At 42.8% G+C, this 22,453-nt stretch overlaps 2 protein-coding genes across 4 annotated transcripts in view; one reads left to right on the top strand and one right to left on the bottom strand.

Moving 5' to 3' along the window:
• The window catches only part of KIAA0930 (KIAA0930 ortholog), an 84,997-nt gene extending 82,088 nt beyond the window's left edge, over positions 1-2,909 (top strand). For both annotated transcript variants that reach the window (XM_074825616.1, XM_074825615.1), the window contains exons 9-10: positions 1,719-1,801; positions 2,046-2,909. In XM_074825616.1, coding sequence (XP_074681717.1) covers positions 1,719-1,801; positions 2,046-2,279 — 317 coding nt within the window. In that variant the 3' untranslated portion in view covers positions 2,280-2,909. The remainder of the gene's footprint in view (positions 1-1,718; positions 1,802-2,045) is intronic.
• An 846-nt stretch (positions 2,910-3,755) lies between these two features.
• NUP50 (nucleoporin 50) lies at positions 3,756-20,995 on the bottom strand. Of its 2 annotated transcripts, none has more exons than XM_074825612.1 (8): positions 20,535-20,966; positions 17,680-17,758; positions 16,484-16,567; positions 14,110-14,305; positions 12,236-12,898; positions 11,146-11,224; positions 10,000-10,118; positions 3,756-7,829 (listed from the first exon to the last, which is right to left on the bottom strand). In XM_074825612.1, exons 2-8 carry the CDS (start codon positions 17,746-17,748, stop codon positions 7,627-7,629), a joined length of 1,413 nt encoding a protein of 470 aa, XP_074681713.1. In that variant the 5' UTR covers positions 17,749-17,758; positions 20,535-20,966; the 3' UTR covers positions 3,756-7,626. The 2 variants fall into 2 exon arrangements, with proteins under 2 accessions (XP_074681713.1, XP_074681714.1); XM_074825613.1 differs by lacking the exon at positions 3,756-7,829 and adding an exon at positions 7,836-8,598 and having other exon boundaries at positions 20,535-20,995.
• Positions 20,996-22,453: the final 1,458 nt, after the last annotated feature.

The raw sequence follows: 22,453 nt of genomic DNA, 5'->3' as shown, positions 1-22,453 counted from the left end.
GTTTATGATTAGTTAAGCCAGAAGACTCTTCCCCAAGCCAAGTTGGCCTCTCCTAGTAGAGTTAATACTGATTGACGTGGTGGTATGAAAACTAAGGTAGATGATCCATTTTCTTGTTCAGACAAGATGGAAGCGTTTGTGTGCACAAATTGGATTTATTGCTCTGTGAGGAGCGTTGATTTCTTCCCTCTACTGCCCTTCCACTGCAGAAGATAAAATTGCCCAACCACATAGTTGTCATTGTACCTGCATGCAACGTATACCCTGTGGAACCTACCCAAAAAGCATGATTTTTTTTCAGCAAAACATCCCTGTAGGAGCAGGGGATGAACGTGAGGGGTAGGAGAGGACAAGGAGCCCATTAAGCAAAGCAGACTGGGGTGGCTGCTGCTGAAGATGCTGCTGCTCTTACATGGATGAACTTTAGGCAATAACATAAATTTGTGAATAATAAGCATGCGGGTAGTTAACTCACACGGTCCTGAATTCACTGCAGAGAAATTAGTTAAAAGAAGATGGGAATAAACAGTTTTAAAACCCTATTGAAATGAATGGAGCTGGCTGATAATTTTCCAAGAGACCAAGTCACCCCTGCACAGCTCAGTGGAGACCACCTACATTTTGAAAAAGCTTTGTCTCGAAGTGTCAGTTCCAGCTGCTTTAATGTTTTCCCTGTTATCTGTTTATGCCAACGTTCAGTTGATTCTGGTGATTCATAACTTGAGCAATCACATGTTGTGAAATACTAACCCATGCTCTTCCGCCTCCCACCTTCCCCCCTCAGAAAGGGTGGTTTTGTTTATGGTTCTGCTTTTCCTGCTGGAGCAATACTGTGAGGAAATCCAGCAAAAGCAGTTTCCTAGTCTACAGACTCTTTAAAGTCTCAGATTCAGCCTTTAATTCAGATGCAACCACTGTGGTCAACAAAACCCCGTGTCACTTAGAGAATGCCTTAAGCCTGCCCTAAGTCTAGAGGCGTTTCTTTGCAGCTGAAGGACAAGAAGGTTGGCAGCACCCACTGCTCCCTCCCCACTCATCACTGCGAGTGTTGTGCTTTCAAAACGAGAGTGGTAGATGTAGCATCAAGGAGCAAGGAAGGTTATTATGCAAGCAAGATTTCTGAACGAGGTGCTTCCTGGCAAGTACCCCCATGGTTAACCAGCCCAGCACGTAAGGAGTAGATCAGCATAGGTGATTCTATACAGTAGTCACTTTTGACTTCACAGAATCATCCCGTTGGAAAAGCCCTTGAAGATCCTTCAGTCCAACCATGAACCTCACCCTGACCGTTCCCAACTCCACCAGATCCCTCAGCGCTGGCTCAACCCGACTCTTCAACCCCTCCAGGGATGGGGACTCCCCCCCTGCCCTGGGCAGCCCATTCCAACGCCCAACAACCCCTTCTGCAAAGAAATACTTCCGAAGAGCCAGTCTGACCCTGCCCTGGCGCAGCTTGAGGCCATTCCCTCTTGTCCTGGCGCTGGTTCCTTGGCTCAAGAGACTCATCCCCCCTCTCTGCACCCTCCTTTCAGGGAGTTGTAGAGGGCCAGGAGGTCTCCCCTCAGCCTCCTCTTCTCCAGACTAAACCCCCCCAGTTCCCTCAGCCGCTCCCCATCAGACCTGTGCTCCAGAACTTCATTGTAAAGGTAAGGAAACACTTATTTCATAAACCACCAAAGTAATTACATTTGGTGTATGATCTACTGTTTTCTCTTCAGTGTTTAGGAATTTGCTTTTTACAATGGAGAAACCATCTGCAAGTTTTCCCTGGAACTGCAGTCAACAGAATGACCATTTGCAGGTAAGAAGAATGCCCCGAGCACCCACCCAGGGTGTTATGTCATCTATGATACAAGGTAGTAAACCAAAGTCAGAGACTTTTTTTACTCGGCGGTACTGCCTGAGCAGGCAACTCTCTTCCTATCTTTGAAGCCTCTGCAGAGATGATCCATTTCTGTGCTACCTCTCAGTAAAGGTTATGATGTTCCTCATAGCAATACCTGCTAAACTGATGATTATGAATATTTATTTTAATACTTATTCAGGATGCTCAGATGCAAATCAGAATTTATAAACAAGTACGATGCCTTAAAAAAATGAGCGGTACTGCCCTAACAGCAGTCTGGATTAAGTGGATGGATGACTACTTCAAACCATGCGAATTCTTCTGCTACCTCTTTACTCATCTTGTGCAGCCTTTGGGTCTTGCGTGCCGCCCCTCCCATGTTTCCTGCTGGTCTGTCAGCTGGGGGAGCTCAGGGTCACGTACTGGAACTTGAGGTAGCTCAGGGGTTTGTCATCCAGCCGTCACCTGTTGAATATCCAAAGAAGTTCGTTGCTAAAATTAAACTGTAGTTGTGTTGTCTGTCTTGCGACCTTTCTGTGAAGCAAGTATTTTACCAAAGCAAGCTGTTTACCACACTTGGACCCTGAAGTCCTTCACGGCTTCTAATGTTATGCATAGCTAAGGCACATTACTCCAAAGTTACTCAGCTGGCTGTTGCTCTTCCTCTGGCTTTCCCCTTGGACTTTAGCAGGAGCTTGATTAAACCAGGTAACCCGTCTGTCGACGCATTGTTTGGAGCATGATTAAAGTTTGTCACCTTATCTATTTTTCTAGCCGACAACGTGGCCTTTAGGTTATACTTGGTGTGCGTTTCAGGTGAATCAGTTCTGACTTTTCGGTACCACTCGGTTGCTGTAACAAGTCCGCTGTGAGGGGGATTTTCCTCCTGGATTAGGGCAGAGGCCGATTTTGATTAACGCAGACTGTTCTTAGAGCGTTGCATTTTCTTAGTCTGGGTGTTCAGGACTCGCTGTCTTCTGCACTGTTACTTTTGCTCCTTCCTGCCGTGCAAGTGGTAACACGTTTGCTGATTGGCAAAGCGTTAAGCACTGGAGGTCCCAGACTGCCCCAGCCTGAAACGAATGAGCAGCTTGTTTCTGCTCTTGAGAACTGTTACTTTGCTTTTTTCTTTACGGCTGCCGAAAGTAAGCAGTGCTGGCTGTCTTCTTAAGAAGGAAGAAGTGTCCAAAATGTGGACTAATGCCAGCAGCCCAAGTGCATGGAGGTGTTTTTGGGGGTTTTACAGGTTTTTTTAAAAAAAAAAGCACTGGGCAATTTGGGTAGAAACATGGCGCTCTACTGACAGCGACTGCATCGTTAGGCTCTTGGTTCTCCCCGATCATCGTAACTGTCAGGGTGATGACGGGGCATCTCTAGGTAAGTCTTTGCGAACCAACAGCCGCATCCTCACGCAGGGAGTAGCTCCCGTTTGTGGGTGTGAGGTGGATGGCTCCAGAATTACACCCAGAGTTAAGGCAGGGCTTAGCAGCATGGGGAGGATGATCTACACTTGCCAGGACAAGTTTGATCTTATTGTTAATTTTTTTTTTCTTTTTTCCTATTTGCCAAACGGTCACAAACCAATGAAGCGAAGAATCACTTTGTGGCCTGGCTTTAGGATAGGACTTTTAGGCTAGATCTAAACTAAGTTCTACACAGGTAACTAACTTTTGCTCTTTAATCTTTTAGTATTGGAGTGGAAAGAGTGTGAGAGGTCGATCTCTGCAGGCACTCTCGTAGCTTTTCTCTCCAGTCAAGGGTTCAGCTCACTGCCCTGGCAAGAAGAAAGCACTGGCGCTTGCTTAGCAAGGCAGGATTTTCTGGGCAGGAGTTCACCTGCAAGCAACCCACTGTCAAATCCATTTTATTAATACAGCGTTAAACAGTCAAAGGGACACACGCGAGACACTTCTCTCCCATTCATTTATTCACATTTTCCATGGGTTTTTGTACACTTCCTCAATGCATTAGAACTAATGAAAACATCGTTACGTGACAAGTTATGTGAAACTTAAGTATCCAATTCAGAGCAGTCTGAAATCTATTAACAAGTAACAAATCATCACATTCAGCATTTTCATTGGATTTATACTAGCTCATGCCACTTTGAATCGTTTAATGTCAGTTAATTTCTGCACACAGGCACCAGCTACGAAATTTTAGCATATGCAAATAAGTTAAGGCATCAGAAAGAAAGTCTTTAAGGACATTGTAAATGTTACAGTGCTGCAAAGGGAGCTGAACTGAAGTTCTTAATAGGAAAGCGTACCTCCTAATTGGTTTATTTTCTACAACATGTTCATTTGAACTGTAAACTTCATTTAAACTTTCACATCCATCAACCCAAAGGGATTACAGGAACATGGTTGTGCTCCCAAATAGGTAACTTTAAGTACATTAGCAAAAAAAAAATACCCAAACCTTTGCATATAGCGAATTAATATTTTATAATAAAATTCAAACCAACTGTAATAATCTCCCTTGCAGATGATTCAGAGAATTAAACAAAGCAGAGATCTTGGTTTTCTGGTTTAGGGAGTGGGGAGGTAAGAGGGGAAGATTTCTAAGCAGCTGAAAACTTGAAAATTACAGCAGAAGGAAGAAGGTGTGATCCATAAGACACTCCAACACCTACGTACAGCTGAAAGAGTGAAGGCATTAACTTAAATTAGGGAGGAAACTTGCATCTTTAACCTCAGGTACCTGAGAGCCACCTGTTAAATACAGTAAGTATCTACCAAGATACAGGAATGCCTCATCCAAGTCAGAATTCTGGTCAAAATTCCTTCTTGGTGCAGCACGTGCCCCTTTGTCAGGAAGGCAGTAGTACGTTGGTTTCTACGCTCACCACTAACCTTTGCTTTTAACTCATTTTAGGCCTTTATTTCTATGTAATCATCTCTGGCCTTTTACAGTATTTGCATATTTTCATATTTCTTACAAGAAACTGAAGCATCATCAAAAATGTGTTTTTATAACAGTACTGGAGCAGGGTTGTGCTTTATAACTGAATACTCAAGTGAAATGTGTGTGACTTGACTTCTCCTGCCTCGTCGTCCAGATAATTGCAGGGTCACTATGAACAATGCCGATGAAAAGATTTGCAGTAACATTTTTCCCTATTCTTGTTCTGGCAACTTTCCCTGTGTAAAATGTTTAAAATCGTACGTTTATGCCTATATTTGACATTCTAATTAAGATGACATTCCAATTATATACCTTCCCCTAGCTTGACTGATAAATACACAACGCTGCTGAAGAATTAAGGTGTCTCATCTCAATTAGTCTTTCCCGCAGCTAATAGGATATTACTTGCTACCATGGATAGTGCAAGGCTTAGTTTTTCCAGCACAGTTTATTATTATTCTACTTATTTTTCCTTACACCGTGCTCAGCTCAGCATGTCCACCCCTGAAGACACGCCAGAGATGCACGAGCCATTCGTCACATTTTAGAGCTGGGCCGAGCACGTGCCTGTGGAACCCCAAGGCTGCCTCACCTGGGAGGCAAATCCTAAGGATAATTAAAAACTTCAGTTTGTCTCTGACTTGTTTTAAGTGAATTGGTCCCCGTTCTGGTGGATGAGGGAACAGTTACACATCCATCAGCTTTGGGAAGGAGACAAACGCAAACCCAAGAGCACGGATACAATCTGTACGGAGTTAACAAAGCCACCTGCCGCGCTCCAGCCCCTCAGCCTTTGCTGCGTGGAGACACGCTGAAGACACCACAGTCAAAAGACAAATGCAAAATTAACCTTGGACATGGAACCTGAGCCTCTAATAAACTCGCAGGCAAGGTTCTGCTTTTCACTCATACACAATTAACACGCATGCCTTCAGCTTTTGGCCTCCAATTTAAGTATCAGCAAGACTTTTTAAAACTAACAAAAAAAGAACGTTATTTTGAGGAAAGTAATGTCACTTTTAATGGTTAAGTACTGAGCCAATGCAAAAAAAAGAAAAAAGGCACCAGTTTATCTTTCAAATAATATTTGAAATGGTATCTGAGCTCCCTTTACACTTAAAAATGCAATTCCTGTGACCTCAGTGTAGCTGAAATGTGAGCAAAGGCCTTTGTTTTTGAACTTTGGTCAAAAGAGCTATAGATCCTATAAAGTTTTTCCTCCTTTTATGTAAGAGGGGGAAAAAAAAAAAAGGCCATAACCTGAATTGTGCAGTGAATTAGGCCTCAAGGCAGCTGCCTGCCCCCCACTGAGAGCAGTGGGGAGCAGGTACAACATGCTGCATCTAATCAAAGGGTGGTGCTGCTGCTTCTCCACCCCGGGGGTGCCACTAGGGTGGGTACCCAGGTCCCTGGCAGAATTGCATCACGCTGCTTTCTTTAAAAAAAGGGGGATTTTTCCTCTGTGCTGCGTTAGCCAGAGGCAGGTCAGGATGTTCCTTCCACCTCCCCAGAGCTGGTCAGCGTGCCAGGTCTGAGAGCAGTTCAAGTTTACTAGTAACATCTAGCTCTAGGATAGCTTCCCAGGCTGGAAGTGAAGCAGAAAAACAATTATTAGGGGAGGAGTTTCCAGCAAATAACACTTGAAAAAAGAAAATGATTCAATAACCAAACAAGGTCTGATAAAGTTGAGATGGAAACTGAGAACAGAATGATCTGATCCACAAATTATTGCCACATGGTTAATTTTAATGCAGCTGAAAACTAAGTTATAGATTAACCCAGTGCTCCCTACTCACCCCAGAAAGCTTGTCCTAAAGCTGCAAACTACTGCTTTACTTAATGTAATGCAGTAAAGCACTGTTCTTTTAGCACATGGGAAAAATAATTCCACACACACACACATTTATGCATGTATTCTCGGTAATGGCCAGAGGCAATATAAAGGTCTATAAAAATCCTGAAATTTGTGAAAAGAGCTAGCTATCTTCAGAAAAGTCCTAGTAGCAAGACATACGACATTTCCAACTCTGCCTCTGCTGGGTTTGAGTTTTAGCCCGAGGGAGTAGGGAAGAAGAGCTCCGAGGGACCGGAATGGCAGTGCAACCCTCTGCCTGACTCGTCAGGAGTCAGCCAACGCCAGCTGCGGTCGTGGTCCAAGATTAAACAGTCTTCCAGTTGTCTGCTTGTACTATTGCACATCATTAGCTTGTTGCTACAGTAAGAACAGAACTGACAGTTCTTCTCTAAGAAACACTATTGTCAACAAGACTACGCAAGCAAATTTTCTCTTAAATAGCTGGAGATGCAGTCTCCAAGTCCCAAAAGCACACGAGTCTGTAAGACTTAAAACACAGTACAATATACACTAGCAGTGGTGGGTACATTGGTGTCACCAAGTCTGAAAAATTAAGTCTCACCAGAATACGACAGACCAATGAAAATTAAAAATCCGGAGCCTAGAAACAGTTTCGACAGTTCAACACCACCCTCCCTTCTCCAAACAGGAGGCTGTTGCATTGCAGTGCAGTCTGTGAGGAAGCTCTGGTACCAGATTTTTGTACTCTGATTTCAGTCCATTCAGTCAAATCAGTGTCAAAAACATACACTTTGATTTAAATCATTAAGTGCTTTATCCAGAAGAGGTCCCACATTTAGATGTTGACAAATGAGGGAGCACAGTCCAACACTTGTGTTCTATTAAAGCTTTTATTAGCTAGTTTAGCTTTTCCTCACAGAATTTTTCCAGAATTCCTCTAACAGTTCTTAATATCAGAGTAAAGAGTTAAGTGTTCAAGTGAAGTTAATGGAAGAAAAAAAAAAAGAGCAGCAGCAGTTTGGCAAGAATTCCTCAAAAATCACTGACTGCAACTTATTTAAGCCTCCTTTTTCTCCAGTAAGATTTTGTGCAACTCATCTGCATCCTCACTTGTTTTCACCCTTATTAACATAGTGACAGGAACAGCTGGATTCTTCTCATCAATCGGGGGGTTTGGAACACAAACTATAAGAACGTTGTTTTTTCCGGTTCTCGTACACGGCATCTTAGGTGGAATGAGAACATTCAACAGGATGTTTCCTGCGTGTGAGGAGGAAAAAAAAAAAAAATACAGTTAGCAGTTTTTCAGCTTTTACTGCGATACAGATGTTAGTATACTTACTAAATAGGGATTTAAGTTTGTGTTTGGAAGGAAGGCACTTCACAAGTGTCAGATATACTTGTCTTATTCTTCTCTAAGCATCTGCTCATGGCCACCGTTCTCAAAGATTTCTTTCCTCATTAGGAATGAGGAAATATCTGAAAATGCTGTGTCCTCCCTTTTTAAAGGGAGGAATCTGAGGAGTATCAAATGATAGTAGGGACACACAGGAAAAAGGGGAAGGGGACAAGGGAGAAGCAGCCAATGAGGAATCCAGTCACAGCGCTTAGTTCACGCTCACGCAAGTTACTTGTTCGGACTGTCAAGCGCAGCTCACAAGCAGAAACAAAACGTTAGCTTCAACACACGTACAGACACGTTAATCCAAAATCGGACAAACTATGGTAGAAGCAGCACTTCGTGTCCTCAAATCATACAACACATCTGCTGTGGTCTGCCACCGGGTTACGAACAGCAGCAGCTCTACGTCAACTCAAACTGTGTCGCCAGTTTGAGAGCTTCGGGATTAGTGGTCTATTAAAACAGTTGCAAACAAACTCCAATCTGCTTCCACGGAAGATGCACACGTTTTGTAAACCTGGTAAATAGTTCAGAACACGGTAGTAGTATTTAGGGAAAAGTCAGTCTTCGCCTTCCTTTCCAGTTCAGTTTTTCAACACAGTGAGATTTTAGGAAAGGATTATAGCACTGTGTGAAGACAGCAAAAAGGAAAGTGCGCGTCACTACGACTGCAGCAGCTTCTAGAAACCGAGGCTTGGAAACACCAAGCTGAAATGTCTTAGTGTATGAGCTGAAGAAAAAGGAAAGATTTCCTAATACGTCACCTCGGATGAAGGTAGAGGGAATGTGAGTCAACATCATGAAAATTAGCATCAGCTGAGTGAAAACCAAGACTTGTGTTAAAGAGTAGGTAACTTGGAGAAAGCAAGTTTTCATCTGCTCTGTTCTACACATTCAAATCCCCACGGAAATGCTGAAAGCACCGACAACTCCACCATCCATCTGCCTTCAGTTTTACTGCTAAGAACTGCCCAGATCTCCAACTGAAAGAAGTTAGTGATTTAGATGTCACTAGCACCGCAGTCCCAATCTCACCAGGTATTTGAAAACTGCCCCTAAGGCGCCTGCAGAGACTTCACACAGACTTGCTAGAGCGCGTTATGAACGGCAAGTGAGATGCGAGGTACCGAGGGCCCACGCTGCAGCATGGCTTTAGTCCTCAGGTCTTCTATAAGCATAATATTTATCCTGTTTCATGGAAGTTGTCAAGTGCAGGTCAACCCTGCGTGCAAGGTTGTTGAAATCAGGTACTGAAGTGTAGCCTCACCAATGAATATCAACATTTGATCTGCAGTTTGAGTGTGTAAACGCTCTTCAGCCAGAACGTTACACCTTAAAAACCTGAACACATCCCCAACTTCTAAAAGCAGACAAACAGTTGGGTGTTTTTCTCTTTAATGAGCTGCATGTGTTAACGTTCATCTCAAAAGATATTCTGAGGAACTATCACACTATGGGTTACTCTAATTCTGTAGAGTCAACCTACCACTTGTGATCCACCTGAAGGTCCAACAGCTGGACCTCAGCACACGTTCTAAGAGCAGCACATAGAGCAAAATCCTGCAGGCCTGGCCTACAGAATCCTCCCCTTCACCTCAGGTACCACGGACATCTGCCTGCAGGGCCAGGTGTTTACAAACTGGGGCTGAACAGCAGACAAAGGACAGCTGGCCCGCATCTTGGCACAAAAATCTGTTCCTCTTCATTTATCACACCTGATACATGTGTACTTCTCACTGTGGATCTTAAGCCACACTTCAAAGTCACTCAACGAGTCAGGGATGGAGAAAAGCTATAAAAAAAATACACAAACCTACACCAGAATTCTTTACTCCCTTGCACTGCGCCACGTGCACTATTTTGTAACAGCTGTTAGAGGCAGCCACTTCCTTGTTCAATACTTGAAATGACTCAAAAACAGTAGAAAGGCTTTCACTGATCGTGTCTGTTACACTGTGTAACAAAAAAATCCTAATGCTTAGCAGGGAATTTCACATCAAGACTTGCTACTAGAAGAAAGGTACTTACCTAAATTGGTGTCTGCTCGGACTAGGAGTTGAGTTTTTTCATTTCCTGCTGGTTTTAAGTGTAATGTTCCTACGCCTTTCTCTTTAAATTCATTATCCTTTTTGTAGAACAGTTTGCACCTGTGCAAAAAAAAACCCCACACTTGTTTGTAGAGATTAAACACAAATACACACAGACTATACATCTTACAGTAAGCCAATAGTTTAACAATAATCAGGAGTTAACAGGCTGTGAGTAGCATTGATCTTTATTCTTCTTGACCTTGTTTCATGTGCTAACAGAGAGTACTTCCAGTTCAGAAAGTTAATTATTTCTTTCAGTATTGAAGTGACAAGCATATAACTTTCAGGGAAAAGTAAAATGCACAGCAACCTGTACTCAGGGTCTCTAAGGAGTAGTAACTGTAAGCTACTGTTTAAAACCATTAATTACAAACCCATAAGAACTTGCTGTATCTTTCTGAAGTTATAATAGGACTCTCACGTAAAATTTAAAAACATTTTGAAGTGAAGCTCTAATAAACCTAATGCCGTTCATCGTAAATTAGCACATACCTTCTCTCAGATAAAGCAAATGACTTTTTGTAGAGGGACAAATTCTGTGCTGTGTTAAGCAGACAAGCTACTGAACAGGCTTTGAAAAACTGCTTCTAGCAGAGTTGGTCTCATTGTGAACTTGAAAGTACAACTTGTTCACTCCTTCATACAACAATCAGCATTTTCCAACCCAAGAGTCTTATTTTGGCTATGCAAACAGCTGAGCACCTGACTGCTTTTTCAGAAGTACAGTATGTTATTTCTGTGGTACAAGCCCTACAGTTTGAACTTACAAAACCTGATGAAGGCAGAAACATCATCTTCACTTGTAAAACACTGATCACAAGTAGAACACAAACTAGCTACTAGTGCTGTGCCCAAGGCACACAGGAATTTTAGGAAGATCTTACACAGTTTTGTCTGTAATTACTTTTTTACAAGTGAAACTTCACATTCTATATGGCCTCCTAACAAGCTTTATTAACTAGGAAGTCAAGAACTTAGACATCATTAATTATGCACTGCAGTGGTGAAGAATAGCAATATGCAGGTATGAATTTTATTCTCCAAATTATAATTCTATTCGCTCTTCCAAGTTAAAGTCACTTACTTCTTTGAATAGAAAGCATCATCCTCTTTTATTTCATTAACAATGACTTTTGGGGGCTCTTCTTCGTCCTCTTCTCCTCCTTTAATTAAAAAGTTTTAATACATTAATGTTGTCAGCATGTAATCTGGAAGGTAGTTCTGGCATTGTACTAGAACTAGCATATGCATGCTGTATTGGACATACACACGTGTGGCCTGTCAGGGATTGTCAAAATATGTTTAAATCAATGTGGGCTCTGAAGGAGCTTCAGCTACAGAGAAGTCTTAATTTCTTTTCATTCAGCCACACCCCTCAAGACAACTTTGTGCTCATCTTCCATTTAAATGGGATGAAAATACCCAACCCCCAACAATCAAAACCAAAAAATAGAAAGCTTAACAAGTCAAACTTAAGTCAAAACCTTCTCTCAGGGGCAAAAGAGTTACAACATTTCAAAGAACAGTCTCCACACACGGGTCCAAGTAAAGCCTAACAAATACTTCCGACAGCCAGGTTTAATTTAGGGGAAGGGAATTAGTTGCAGGAATGGCAGCCAAGAGACAGTGGCAGGATTGTGCCTTTCCAGTCCCTCAGCTGCTAGGATTTCTATCAGCTTACTGTACCCAGCTTAAGGAAATAGCAGAGTAAAACTGTCAGGCAGTCTGTAATTTTTTAGTCCTTACAATCTATTAAGAAGGATGTATGAAATTGTTCTCTATCTTACGCATTTTACTGAGGGGATCTCTTGATAAACCCATTGGGAAAAGCAGCAGGGTTGAAATGTCCTGCAGGCTCAAAGATGAACACACCAGTTGCTTTAAATTTCATCATTTCAAGTCTTGCATTCAGCTACAGAATTGCATTCTATTACAGAAAGTATAAATCTGACAGAAATACATAGGTTTTGATCACCATATACTTTTAGTGTTACTTTAAGAGTATGCAAGACCGAGGTATTTTCAGGTTAGCGGTGCAGTTTTGTACTTTCGAATTCAAGAACAATTATGATCTAGTTCAATTTAGTATTATTTCATCTTGGCAGTATTCTTAAGTCACACACATTCACAGCTTACCATTAAAAAAAAAAATCATCATTTTGAACAGAACTTACCTTTATCATCGCCATTGCCGCTTTCTGTCTGAGCTTCCAATACATTGGTGGATACTGCAGTGACAGACTTAGCCTGGTTTGCATCTTTTCCAAACAAACCTGAATTCCCAGGAGAAAATGAGAAACTACTAAGTGTTCCTGAACCAAGGGAACCCAAAACAGAACTGTCGACACTCTTGCCAAAATTAAATGAGACGGTGGACGTAACTCCTAACGACGGGTCTTTTTTTTCTGATGCAGCTTCAGGTTTTTTGTCCGAGGTATCCTCGCTTTTGTTGTTGGTAAACAAAAATGTTGATCCTTGCTGTAGCTTTGAATTACCAAATGTAGAAGCAGACTGAGAGCCAGGTGTCTTGTTGCTTTCATTTTCAGAGCCGCTATCGCTACTGCTTCCGTGTTGCTGTTCAATATTTGCTAAATACTTCTCATAGTCTCTAAAGATGGGTGTCAGGTCACATAGTGGGTTTGTGTTGACGTGCTTAACTATCCAGTCACGCACAGAACAGTTTAAAGCTGCTAACTGTTTGTGGTAAACACTAGAGCTACAAACTTTACTCTGAGTGTATCCAGATGAGGACGGTTGACTGCCACCATTAGCTTTTGGGCTTGCAGCCTTTTTCTCAGTAAATGCAGTAGTAGTAGGGCCATTTGACATTGTGGATCCTATTAGAAGAAAAAACATGGTTCAGAACATTTCTAGAAGGCAGAGTTCTCATGAAAGCCTGACTAATGTTCTCAGTATTTCTGTATCAAATCACTCATTCTTGCTCAGTGATGTACCTTCTCTCAGATCACAACACCGTGTGCAAGTAAACTGTGAAACAGACCTAAGCCGAGAAAAGGAAGTTAGTTCAGGGATAGACAAAGTAGATAGAGCACAGAGTTCTATAAAAAAAAAATCCACAGAAATCTTGTACAGAGTAACATTAAAAAAAGAAAAGGTTTGTATTTCACCAAAACCTCTAAAATCTTAATTCAAGCTTTACCAAGCTGTAACAGTTATTAAAACAAAATATTTAGTTATCTCGTGCTACGTGTGCTTTAAAAAACTCTGAATGCAGTAGCCCAAGATTTTGCACATTTGAGTGGTTTCCGTACAAAAACCACAATAAGCACATTAAGAAAATCCTCATTAAATATTTAAGTTTCTCTTCATTTAGTTAAGCTCACTGAAATCTATGTTACTCTAAACTTCACACTCCACCATTTCTATTCAGCGGCATGCTGACTCTAAAACACTGTGGCATGGTCAACATTTCTGCCTCTAATACTCAGGGACTACTAAAGCGTAAGACTGGCTAAAATATTTGAAATGTCTTAAAATCTAGGTGTAAATTTAACAGATAAAATTCTAGACAGACTTTGCAATGTAAGATGTACAGAGGAAAAAAGGTTAAGACTTTAGCTATGCAGCATATATTTACCATGAACTGCAAAAAATACAGAATCAAGACCTTAAAAAACATTACACAAAGAAACTGCAGTCCTACTAAATGGACATTTTCCATTAGCTTGGGGTTTTTTAAATAAATTCAGAGAATTGGGCAATTATTTAACTGGAACATGTTATCAGCTGTTCTATACTATTCAGAGTGTCTTGTACCAATGTCTTCCATTCCCATTTGTGCCCATAAAGCTTTTACCTCCAGTATTAGATCAAATATGAATTTAGTTTCCACCTTTAAACTGCAGGCGTTTGATAACTTGCCCCTCCAGCAGTCTAAAAATCTTTTTAAGAAATCTTACAAAGAGGAATAAAGTCTCAAAACCTTAAAGCAGAACTGGAGCATTGTTTGAATTTGTTTTTTCATTAAAATAACCCTACAGATTTTATGGCTGAATTTGATAAATATGTACGCTTATTTAAAACTTACCAAATGCTGATTGTGTTTCGGAGGTGGTCTTTAAACTGCTGAAAGAAGGAGTGCTAGAGACACTACTGCTTCCATTAGACAGCCCATCTAAAGACTTTATTCCTGCACCATTACCAAATCCGCTGAAGCCACCTCCTCCTTTTCCAGAAGGCAATATAAAGCCTTTAAACCCTTTAAAAGCTCCTCCACTTTCAGACTGGGGGGAGAGAGGGGAGAAAAAAAAAAAAAAGTAAGAGAGAGACAACCAGTTACATCTCCTCCACAAAAATCCTATCCCCACCTGATACTCCATTTATTTTACCCTGGTTCAGCGTGTCATTTGGTGCGTTATTCTAAGTCAGCTATGTAAACAAAGTTAATAGCTTCCTCATGACACACATTGCTACTATTTTTAAAGGACTCAGATGGTTGGTATGAAAATAAACTAGATCTAGGAAGTGGATCCACAAAAGTTGTTCAGAGCAGCGGATGTGTTTGACTACCTATTTAGACATTCATAGCATCTTGTTTTCTTTAAATAATTACATGGCAGTATATAATCGCAGACTGATTTTCAGCAACTTTTCGCATTTACAACTACAATTAAGAGCCCAACACTTCAAGCCACTCCTCAGAACAGCATAATCTGTAGTCACCTATGTAACATTTAAGTGATTTCCCCAAAATATTCCAGTGGGACTGATGGGAGAAGCAAAGACTGTACCTGATGAGATGGTATCTGTGCTTTCTGCAGCCTTTTCTTTACCTAGTTCTCAACACTATCTTTACAACTGTAGTATTTTATGGTATAGTTTCTTATGTGTTTTTAAAAGATACAATGTGATTAACACACAAATAGGCACTGCCACTTTTAGGTACTATATATGATGTCTTTTGAGGTAACGAGCACTCATTACTGGAAGGGGACTTTCAACATCTCTGGAAAGCCATCAGAGGAAAAGGAGAATTGCTTCCCAGTTTCATCTGCTTTTACCACTGAAGACATCGCAAATCACCCATTTTAGGTTCTATTCCAGTATCTGGCCTGGTGGGTACGGGCTCTTTTTGTTTCCCTTTGTGCTTTACCTTTTCCAGTGCAGTCCCCTGTTCCTCATTTCTAGGTAGCTATTTTTATTCTGTCTCTCTTTGATCATCCTACCTCTCTCTCTCTGGACATTCCAGTTAAACTGCAGTCTTTCTCTTTCTCTTTGCAGCATTCCGCTTGCTCCATTTAGGGACATACATCAATATATTTCAAATTTACGTTTTGGTAAGTATGTCACAGGTTTCTTACACAACCTCAGGTGTCCTTCCATCTCTTCTCCTTTTTAGCCTTTGCCCAGCCTATCCTATCCTAGCTCTTCCTCCAGCTTTGATCTCTAGCAGCAGACTCCCAGCCTATTTGTTCTCCCATCATCTGGTCCCCTTTCTCAGCCGGGTCTGTTTTTCCTATTCCATTTGCCCCAAATCCCTCCTGTTCAAATTGTGGTTTATTTTTTGCACCACCCCTTCCCAGTACAATCCTTTAATTAACTGCATCCTCTACCACATTTGTGGCTAAAACTACTATAGGCCAAAGTGGGATTGAAGCAGCTTCCTCATTTACATTGCTTGGACAGCAGAAGATCAAAAGCACAGGAGAAAACTATCCAGCCCCTAACTGTGCCTAGGCCCATCCAATCCAAAAATGATTTGAGTGAGGTACAGTTTCTGGATTATTTCTCACATGGCACATGCCCTGTTCAGTGTTTCATAGGAAGATATATATGACAAAGCATCTGTCAGGAATTTCTGAAAGGACTACAGTTTGGTTGGACTGGGTTAATGCTTTCACAGGGACCAAACCTGTAACAGAGGCCAACTTCCTTTCAGTTTTCAATTTGTTATTACAAAGAGTAGGTGGCACTAAAGCTCTTCACAGGGGGGAAAAAAGTAACAGCATTCTTCACAAAAGACACGGTTTTCCTTCTCAAAACAGCTTTTCCTTATTTAGCCTCTGAGACATCCCCCAGCCCTCCAGTATGGATAACTAATAACTTCCAATTTCCAGGCCTCCCATCTCTGCAAAGAATGAAACTGGAGCAGTTTGAGTGTTATTTTACCCAGCTGTAGATGACATTGTGTCTGAAACACTCTGCATTTATACTTTCAAAATACACACCTCTCTTCACACAGTCAATACTACTATTACCCATTTTTCATTCTAGCCTTATTCTTGCTAGGGAACAGGAAGTGAAAATTAATTTGCACGTATGAGCTGACTAGTTGTATGTACCTTCTAAATGATAGCTTTATGAAGTATTATTACAAGCCCAAATAAGTAAAAACCTGAGCACAGATGTCATATTTTGCAATCGAGTCAAACTACAGCACTAATGCTCAGTGATCACATTACCTCTGATCCAACATTTCGGCGCTTTGCTTTTTTAATAGCTCTGTTCTTCAGGACTTCTTCACTAGCTACTGAAAACGTTCCCACCTTTAAGAGGAAGATATGGAATCATTAGTGACATTTTCAGAATGCCTAAGTCCATCATAGTCTGAAGAGATAGCCACTGAAAGTTTTTGAACACAGCTGTAACACTGCTCCTAACAAATAAGGGAATAAGTAAAAAACCACCTAGAAAATATAGTACTGTAATTAGCTCGCCAGCTACTTGGACATTAGTTGATACTTTCAGAACTCTCTTGTTCTGCATGACATTTCTCTTTATGCAATCGCAATTTTATGACGACAAATAATTCAATAATTTTTTACTTTTAACAAAGCTGTAAGGTATCTTTGCTGAAGGTAATCTGTCAGTATTGCACTGTTACAAACAACCTTTGGTTTGGAGAAGGTACACTGAGATGTAGGCTCTAAGTCCTGCAGTTTGCTGCAATTCAAGTATTAGCAAAGGCAGCTAATGATTAATTACCACCCTGTAATAAATGAGGAAATTAAGTTTTCTTATATTCAAATTTCTGGAAGAACACTGTCAGTTTTCTTTCCCGCATTTTATAGGCCTAAACTTTTAATACTCTTAGTAGCACAGAAGCTAGCACAGTTTGTTTAGAGCCAGAAGTATGAGAAACTAAACGTGAAAATCTCTTTTTACAATCAGATGAAACATATCACTTGACTGCTTAATTCCTCTGGCTGTGTAGGGACATTCAGATAAGCCCTCCAAATTAACATATTTCTGAAATTAACTATTACTGACCTTTAAAAAAAAAAAAAAAAAAAAAGGACAAGACACAAAGAGAATTTATCTCAAGAAATTGAAACTGTTTTTCTTGTGAGCTCAGTAAATACCCATCACTCATTGGAAGAGTTCAAAAGCATTACGCATTTTAACAAGCCTGGGGTTCCCTTTAGAAATATAAAGTTCCTTTCCCCTGAGCTACTGATGTCATTTTAACTGTTAAAAACTGCTTTGCCATATGGTTTGCATATATCAGAAGCTTTATAAAATAAAAAAAACCTCCACATATATAAAATTATCTTTAATTGCTACACTTTTAACCAATTTTACCGTAGATTTTACCCACAAGATAAACAGCACATGTAAATAACTACCCTACTACCTGCAGGGGTGGGGGGGATCTTACCTCCTCAGCTTCATCCTCCTGATCCCAGTTTCTGTCAGTCAGTTCCTTCTCTGCAATTCTCTTTGCCATTTTTCCACACCTGTGTGGAAAAAAAAAATAGAATCAATTGCACAGAAATTAAATTCTAAGCAACAATGATCTTCAATTTGTATTACTTAGAACAAATAATGGGAATCGAGTTAATATAAAAGTAGGTCAAAATTGGAATGAGAGTTGAAAACCAAGTGTTTCTAACAACTGTTGTGGCAACAACAATCAACAGCACTTGAGGCTAAAGTTGTGGTGATAAGCCTTATTTGATCTTAAATTTAAGCAACAATAGAAACATGCAGTTCAATTATGGGATAATTTTTCTGCAGCAGCAATGCTGGCTAGGGCAATTCCTGTCAGTCCCATAACCCATATACCTGGTCATCACTTACTCCGAAGGGCTGCAAAAAACCAAAAAGATGGAAAAGAGATCTGGTTAAAACATGCCATATTCCACTCCACCTTGCCTCAGGATACCCATATAAGCAGCAAGAGAAAAGTAAGTTGCTTTACAGCATCTAAAATAAAATATCCATGAGGACCTACTGAAGCAACTGGACAGAAAACTTGGGAGGGAATAAAGACAAAGCTCTCCTACAAAAACCAGGATCCATAGAATACTACTAATTAGAAATCTGAAACTTTCTGTTACAAATAAATTATTTTTCCTCCAAAGGAGACATAAAGCATATGATGGATTTTAGAGCAACTACTGTAAGCAGCTGATCATCCCTTTTGCTAGTTATCTCTGCCACATAAAGGAAAATCATGTAAAGGAATGTCTGTAAGTTCTAACTTTGGAGTTCTATTTTACTAAAGTACCAACTGATCAGCTCTGTGCAAAACCAAAGAATGAATCCAGTTATAGTTTGTACCTGAAAGACTTGGCAAGCAATCCCACTACTCAAATTTTATATGAAAAAAATTTTTTTTTACCAACTATATCATCTGACACTAAATATGAAAACTTTTCAAAGAGGTAGTTTTGTAGCAATTTAAGTCTTAAGCGAGCACAAAAAATAGAATTCTTCAAAAAAACCCCTCTTAGGTTTGTGATTAAGACCTGGCCAGATAAAAAAACCCCACAAATAGTTGAATTTCAGAGCTGAAAATTATGACAAAACATGGTTACAGAACATCTTGTTTAGCCAACGAAATATTTTAAAACAGAACAGTAAATCCAGCTGCACAGCAGTCTCTCAGAGATCAGATGTCAAAGTAATGAATTTTGGTCTGACACACTTCACAAATAAGGTATTAGGATCTTCTGGAAGTACAGTAACAAAAGGTTATTTTGTGTAAACACTTTAAAACTCCCTAATCCACACCATCCTGAAAGTAGAGGCCCTACCATGCCCTGCCCGATTCTCTGGGGAACTATTTAAAACTAACCCATTGAAAAAGACATGAAAAGTACTGATTTTCAAGTCATATTGGCTCCCCAGTCCAGTCTCCCACAAGGGGTATACAACCACTTGCAACCAGAGGAAGACAAGATCGCATCTTTTCGGCAGCACCCACAGCTCAGGGACTAGTAAAACCTAGAATTAAACCACCGGATTCCACGGAAGATCAAGTTACCACTCTTAACCCACCCACTGAAGCATGACAAGCACATTCACGAGAAAGCCTGTTCTTCACTAACACAAAAAGGGTAAAGCTGTTGGCCTTGGCTCCGGGTTCTTTGCACCGACCCGTGTTTACACGGTTTCTCTGCCTCAATACTGGAAACAGGATCTAACACAGATGAATTCAGGAGAATCCCAAACACGTTTTCTAACCTGTGAAACAAGCAGCAACGCAAACCCACCCCTATCCGATATTCAGAACCTTCAAGAAGTTTTAGTAGCAAATGTTCTGATGGGAGTATTTTGAGAAACAGCTCTTTAATTTACCCCCCCCCCCAATACAGATGTTTTGTTGAACTACTAAAATCCACTTAGTAACCCCAGCTGCCCTACTTAACGCAGCAGCTCGAGAACAAGACTCAAGTTAACATTTGCATGCCACAAATATCACCTCTTTACCACAAGGCTACAAAACTCGCGCTATTGGAGCGCCCAACCTCAAATCAGGCGGCAAAAGAAGTCACCGGTGTCTCCTATCGCGCCTTGCACGAGTCGGCGGGCGCGGAGCAGCGCGGGGCGGAGCGGGGCCCTGCCGGGGCCAGGGCGCTGCGCGGAAGCCAGCTCGGCAGCTGCCCCGCCGTTCTCCTTTCCGCATAAAAGCTTCGGTTTCGGCGCAGGCTCTTTCGGTTTAACACACCGAGTCCCGCTCGCTGCCTTTCCGAAGGCCCAGCAGCAGCCCCCCGTAATATCCCCCCCGCCCCGTTACAGAGTCGCCCCGCGTTTTCGAAACAACGGGATGTATTTCTGCCCCCCCCCCCCCCGCAGCTCCCCAAAATGCTATCGCCCCCCACCATCGCGAACCAGAGGTTCCAAGGGTGAACCCCCCTCCCTCCTCGGCATCCCCCGGCCTCGCTGTCCTCCTCTTCCAGGCCCGCGGAGGGGGGGTGTGTGCGTGTGTTTCTCCGGGGAAGGCGATGCCAGCGCCCGGCCACGGAGGCCTGCGGGGAAACAGCCGCCGCGGTGGGACGCGCACACGGCCGGCCAGCCGCCGCGGGGGAGGCTCCAGCTCGTCCGGAACGGGCACCATCTCCCTCCGGGGACCATCTCCCTCAGGGGACACCGGCCCGCCCGCGCCCCGCCTGCGCCGACCGCCGGCCTCGGCCCTGCCCCGCCGTGTCCCCCGTCCCCCAGCCCACACACGCACCAGGGCGGGCGATCCCGGGAACGGCAGCGAGGGAGCGGAGAGCTGGTACTTACCCTCAGGGGCGCGGGGCAGGGCCGCGGGGGGGGCTGCGGAGCTGAGGCGGCGGCGGCGGGCGGGCGGGAGGCGGAGTCTGGTCACAGGCTGCCCGGGCCCGGAGCCCGCTCACCATCCCCCGGCCGGGTCTTCTACCTCAGGGACTAATAACCGGCGTCGCTTGTCGCAGTGTCAGGCCGCCGCCATTTTGTCCCTCCTGAAAGACGGCGAAAAAAATAGGGCTTTTTAAAAAAAAAAAAAAAAAGAAAAAGAGAGAGAAGCGCCGTCCACCGCGGGCCCCGCGGCCGCTTGCACCGCGCATGCGCGTCTGCCGCCGCCGGCGCTGCGGGGAGGGGCGGAGCCCGCCGCCCGTCACGTGTTTCGCCGCGGCCCAATGGGCGGGCTCGCCTCGCCAACGGCCGGCGGCGCCGCGCACGCGCCCTGAGGCAGGGCCGGGTCTCGCGCCGGCCGTTTGAATGTTCGTCACGTGGCTGGGGCTGTCGTTCCCCACCTCACACTTTCCCGCCGCGGGAGCCGTTACCACCGGCGGCGGGCGGGGAGGGGGGCGGCGGGTTTCACGGCTCCTATTTAAGCCGCGCGTAGCCGTAGAGCGGTGTCTGAGCCACGCGTGGCCGGGCGCGCCCCGCACTACCGGGAGCTGGCTGCCCCGCCCCGTCGGGCGCGGCTGCCGCTGACTCACGGGGCCGGGCCGGCTCCGGCCTGGCTTGGGGCGGGAGGGGCCGTTGTTCGCCAGGCCCCGTGCCGGAGTGGCCTATGGAGCCTTGGCTCGCTGGCTGCGTCGATGGTAGCCTTTTCTCCCTGTGGTATCGTAGTAGGTGGGAGTGGTGGTAGCGTGAGGCGGCTGAAGTGCTCTGCTGTAGTTACGGGCTGAAAACAGGCCCAAGCGGTTCTGCCTCGGGGACTACCTTAGAGCAGGAATGGTAAAAAAGCAATCAGTAAATCTAAAAGCTGCGGGTTTTGTGCCCTCTCTGAAGTGCTAGCTTACAGCTAAGACTTCTGGTGCTAAGATTGCAGGCTGAAACCCCTTGACCTAAAATTAAAAAAAACCCCAACAGGTAAGAAATTATATTTATAAAGAGGTTGCTCTTTTAAAGCTTATAAATTCGTTAAATAAGGGAGGGGGAACCCTCTTACAGTAGATATAAGGCACTAATTTATTTTTTTTATATCTAGGACCCTAATATTCCCAAAGTGTCCACCTATATCCCTGTTTGTGTTAGCTAGTTTTAACCTTCAAACAATGTATTTTCATCGTATGTTTTTCTTCTTTCTGAAATGTACAAATATTTTGAACCATCTTCAGGTAATAATTTGGAAAACTCATTTTGCCTGCCCTCCTGGGATTTCAGATACACTATTTTAAAGTGTGTCTCTCTGCATAATGATGGCATAAACCGGTACTAATGCTTTGAATTTAAATGTTTCCTAAGTATGGTGTGTGGCTTACTGTCAGAAATAGGGCTGTCACAGTGCCATTAAAGTTTTTCTTTAACTGGCACACAGCTAGTTTAGATCCCATCAGTGACTCCATGTGTTTTTAATACTTCCTTTAATCCAGGAACACAAAAAACATTCTCCTTCAGCCTTTTGTTGCTTTGTCTCTCTGGCAGCCCTTTTGAAAAGTTCTCTTAATATAAAATCCTTGAAATACCCCTATTACCTGTGGTAGTATCCCACCTGTACTTGCTCTCCTGCAGGCTAATAGTTGAAGGTTATCCTTTCCCAGAGTTTGGCTGCGTTCTAGTTTGCCCCTTCATAGGTGCAATAAGTCAGAGACGCAGCCTTTAAAGAGGATTTTTAAAATAATTGCTCTTTGCCTCTCTTAGCACAATGGGCAAAGCTCCGTTACTAACAAACACTGTGACCCTATTGTCCGAGCACGCCAGAAGATTTATAGATTTTTTTTTTTAAATCTGCG

Source organism: Strix aluco, chromosome 5, assembly GCF_031877795.1.
Source record: "Strix aluco isolate bStrAlu1 chromosome 5, bStrAlu1.hap1, whole genome shotgun sequence".
Taxonomy (NCBI): domain Eukaryota; kingdom Metazoa; phylum Chordata; class Aves; order Strigiformes; family Strigidae; genus Strix; species Strix aluco.
This window is presented reverse-complemented; position numbering and strand designations above follow the sequence as displayed.

Coding starts and splice junctions, on each gene's coding strand:
- NUP50 (XM_074825612.1), bottom strand. CDS start 17,748: ATGGCAAAGAGAATTGCAGAGAAGGAACTGACTGACAGAAACTGGGAT. Junction 14,306..16,483: donor GCCGAAATGTTGGATCAGAG/GTAATGTGATCA, acceptor CTCTCCCCCCAG/TCTGAAAGTGGAGGAGCTTT. Junction 10,119..11,145: donor GATGCTTTCTATTCAAAGAA/GTAAGTGACTTT, acceptor TTTTTTGCACAG/GTGCAAACTGTTCTACAAAA.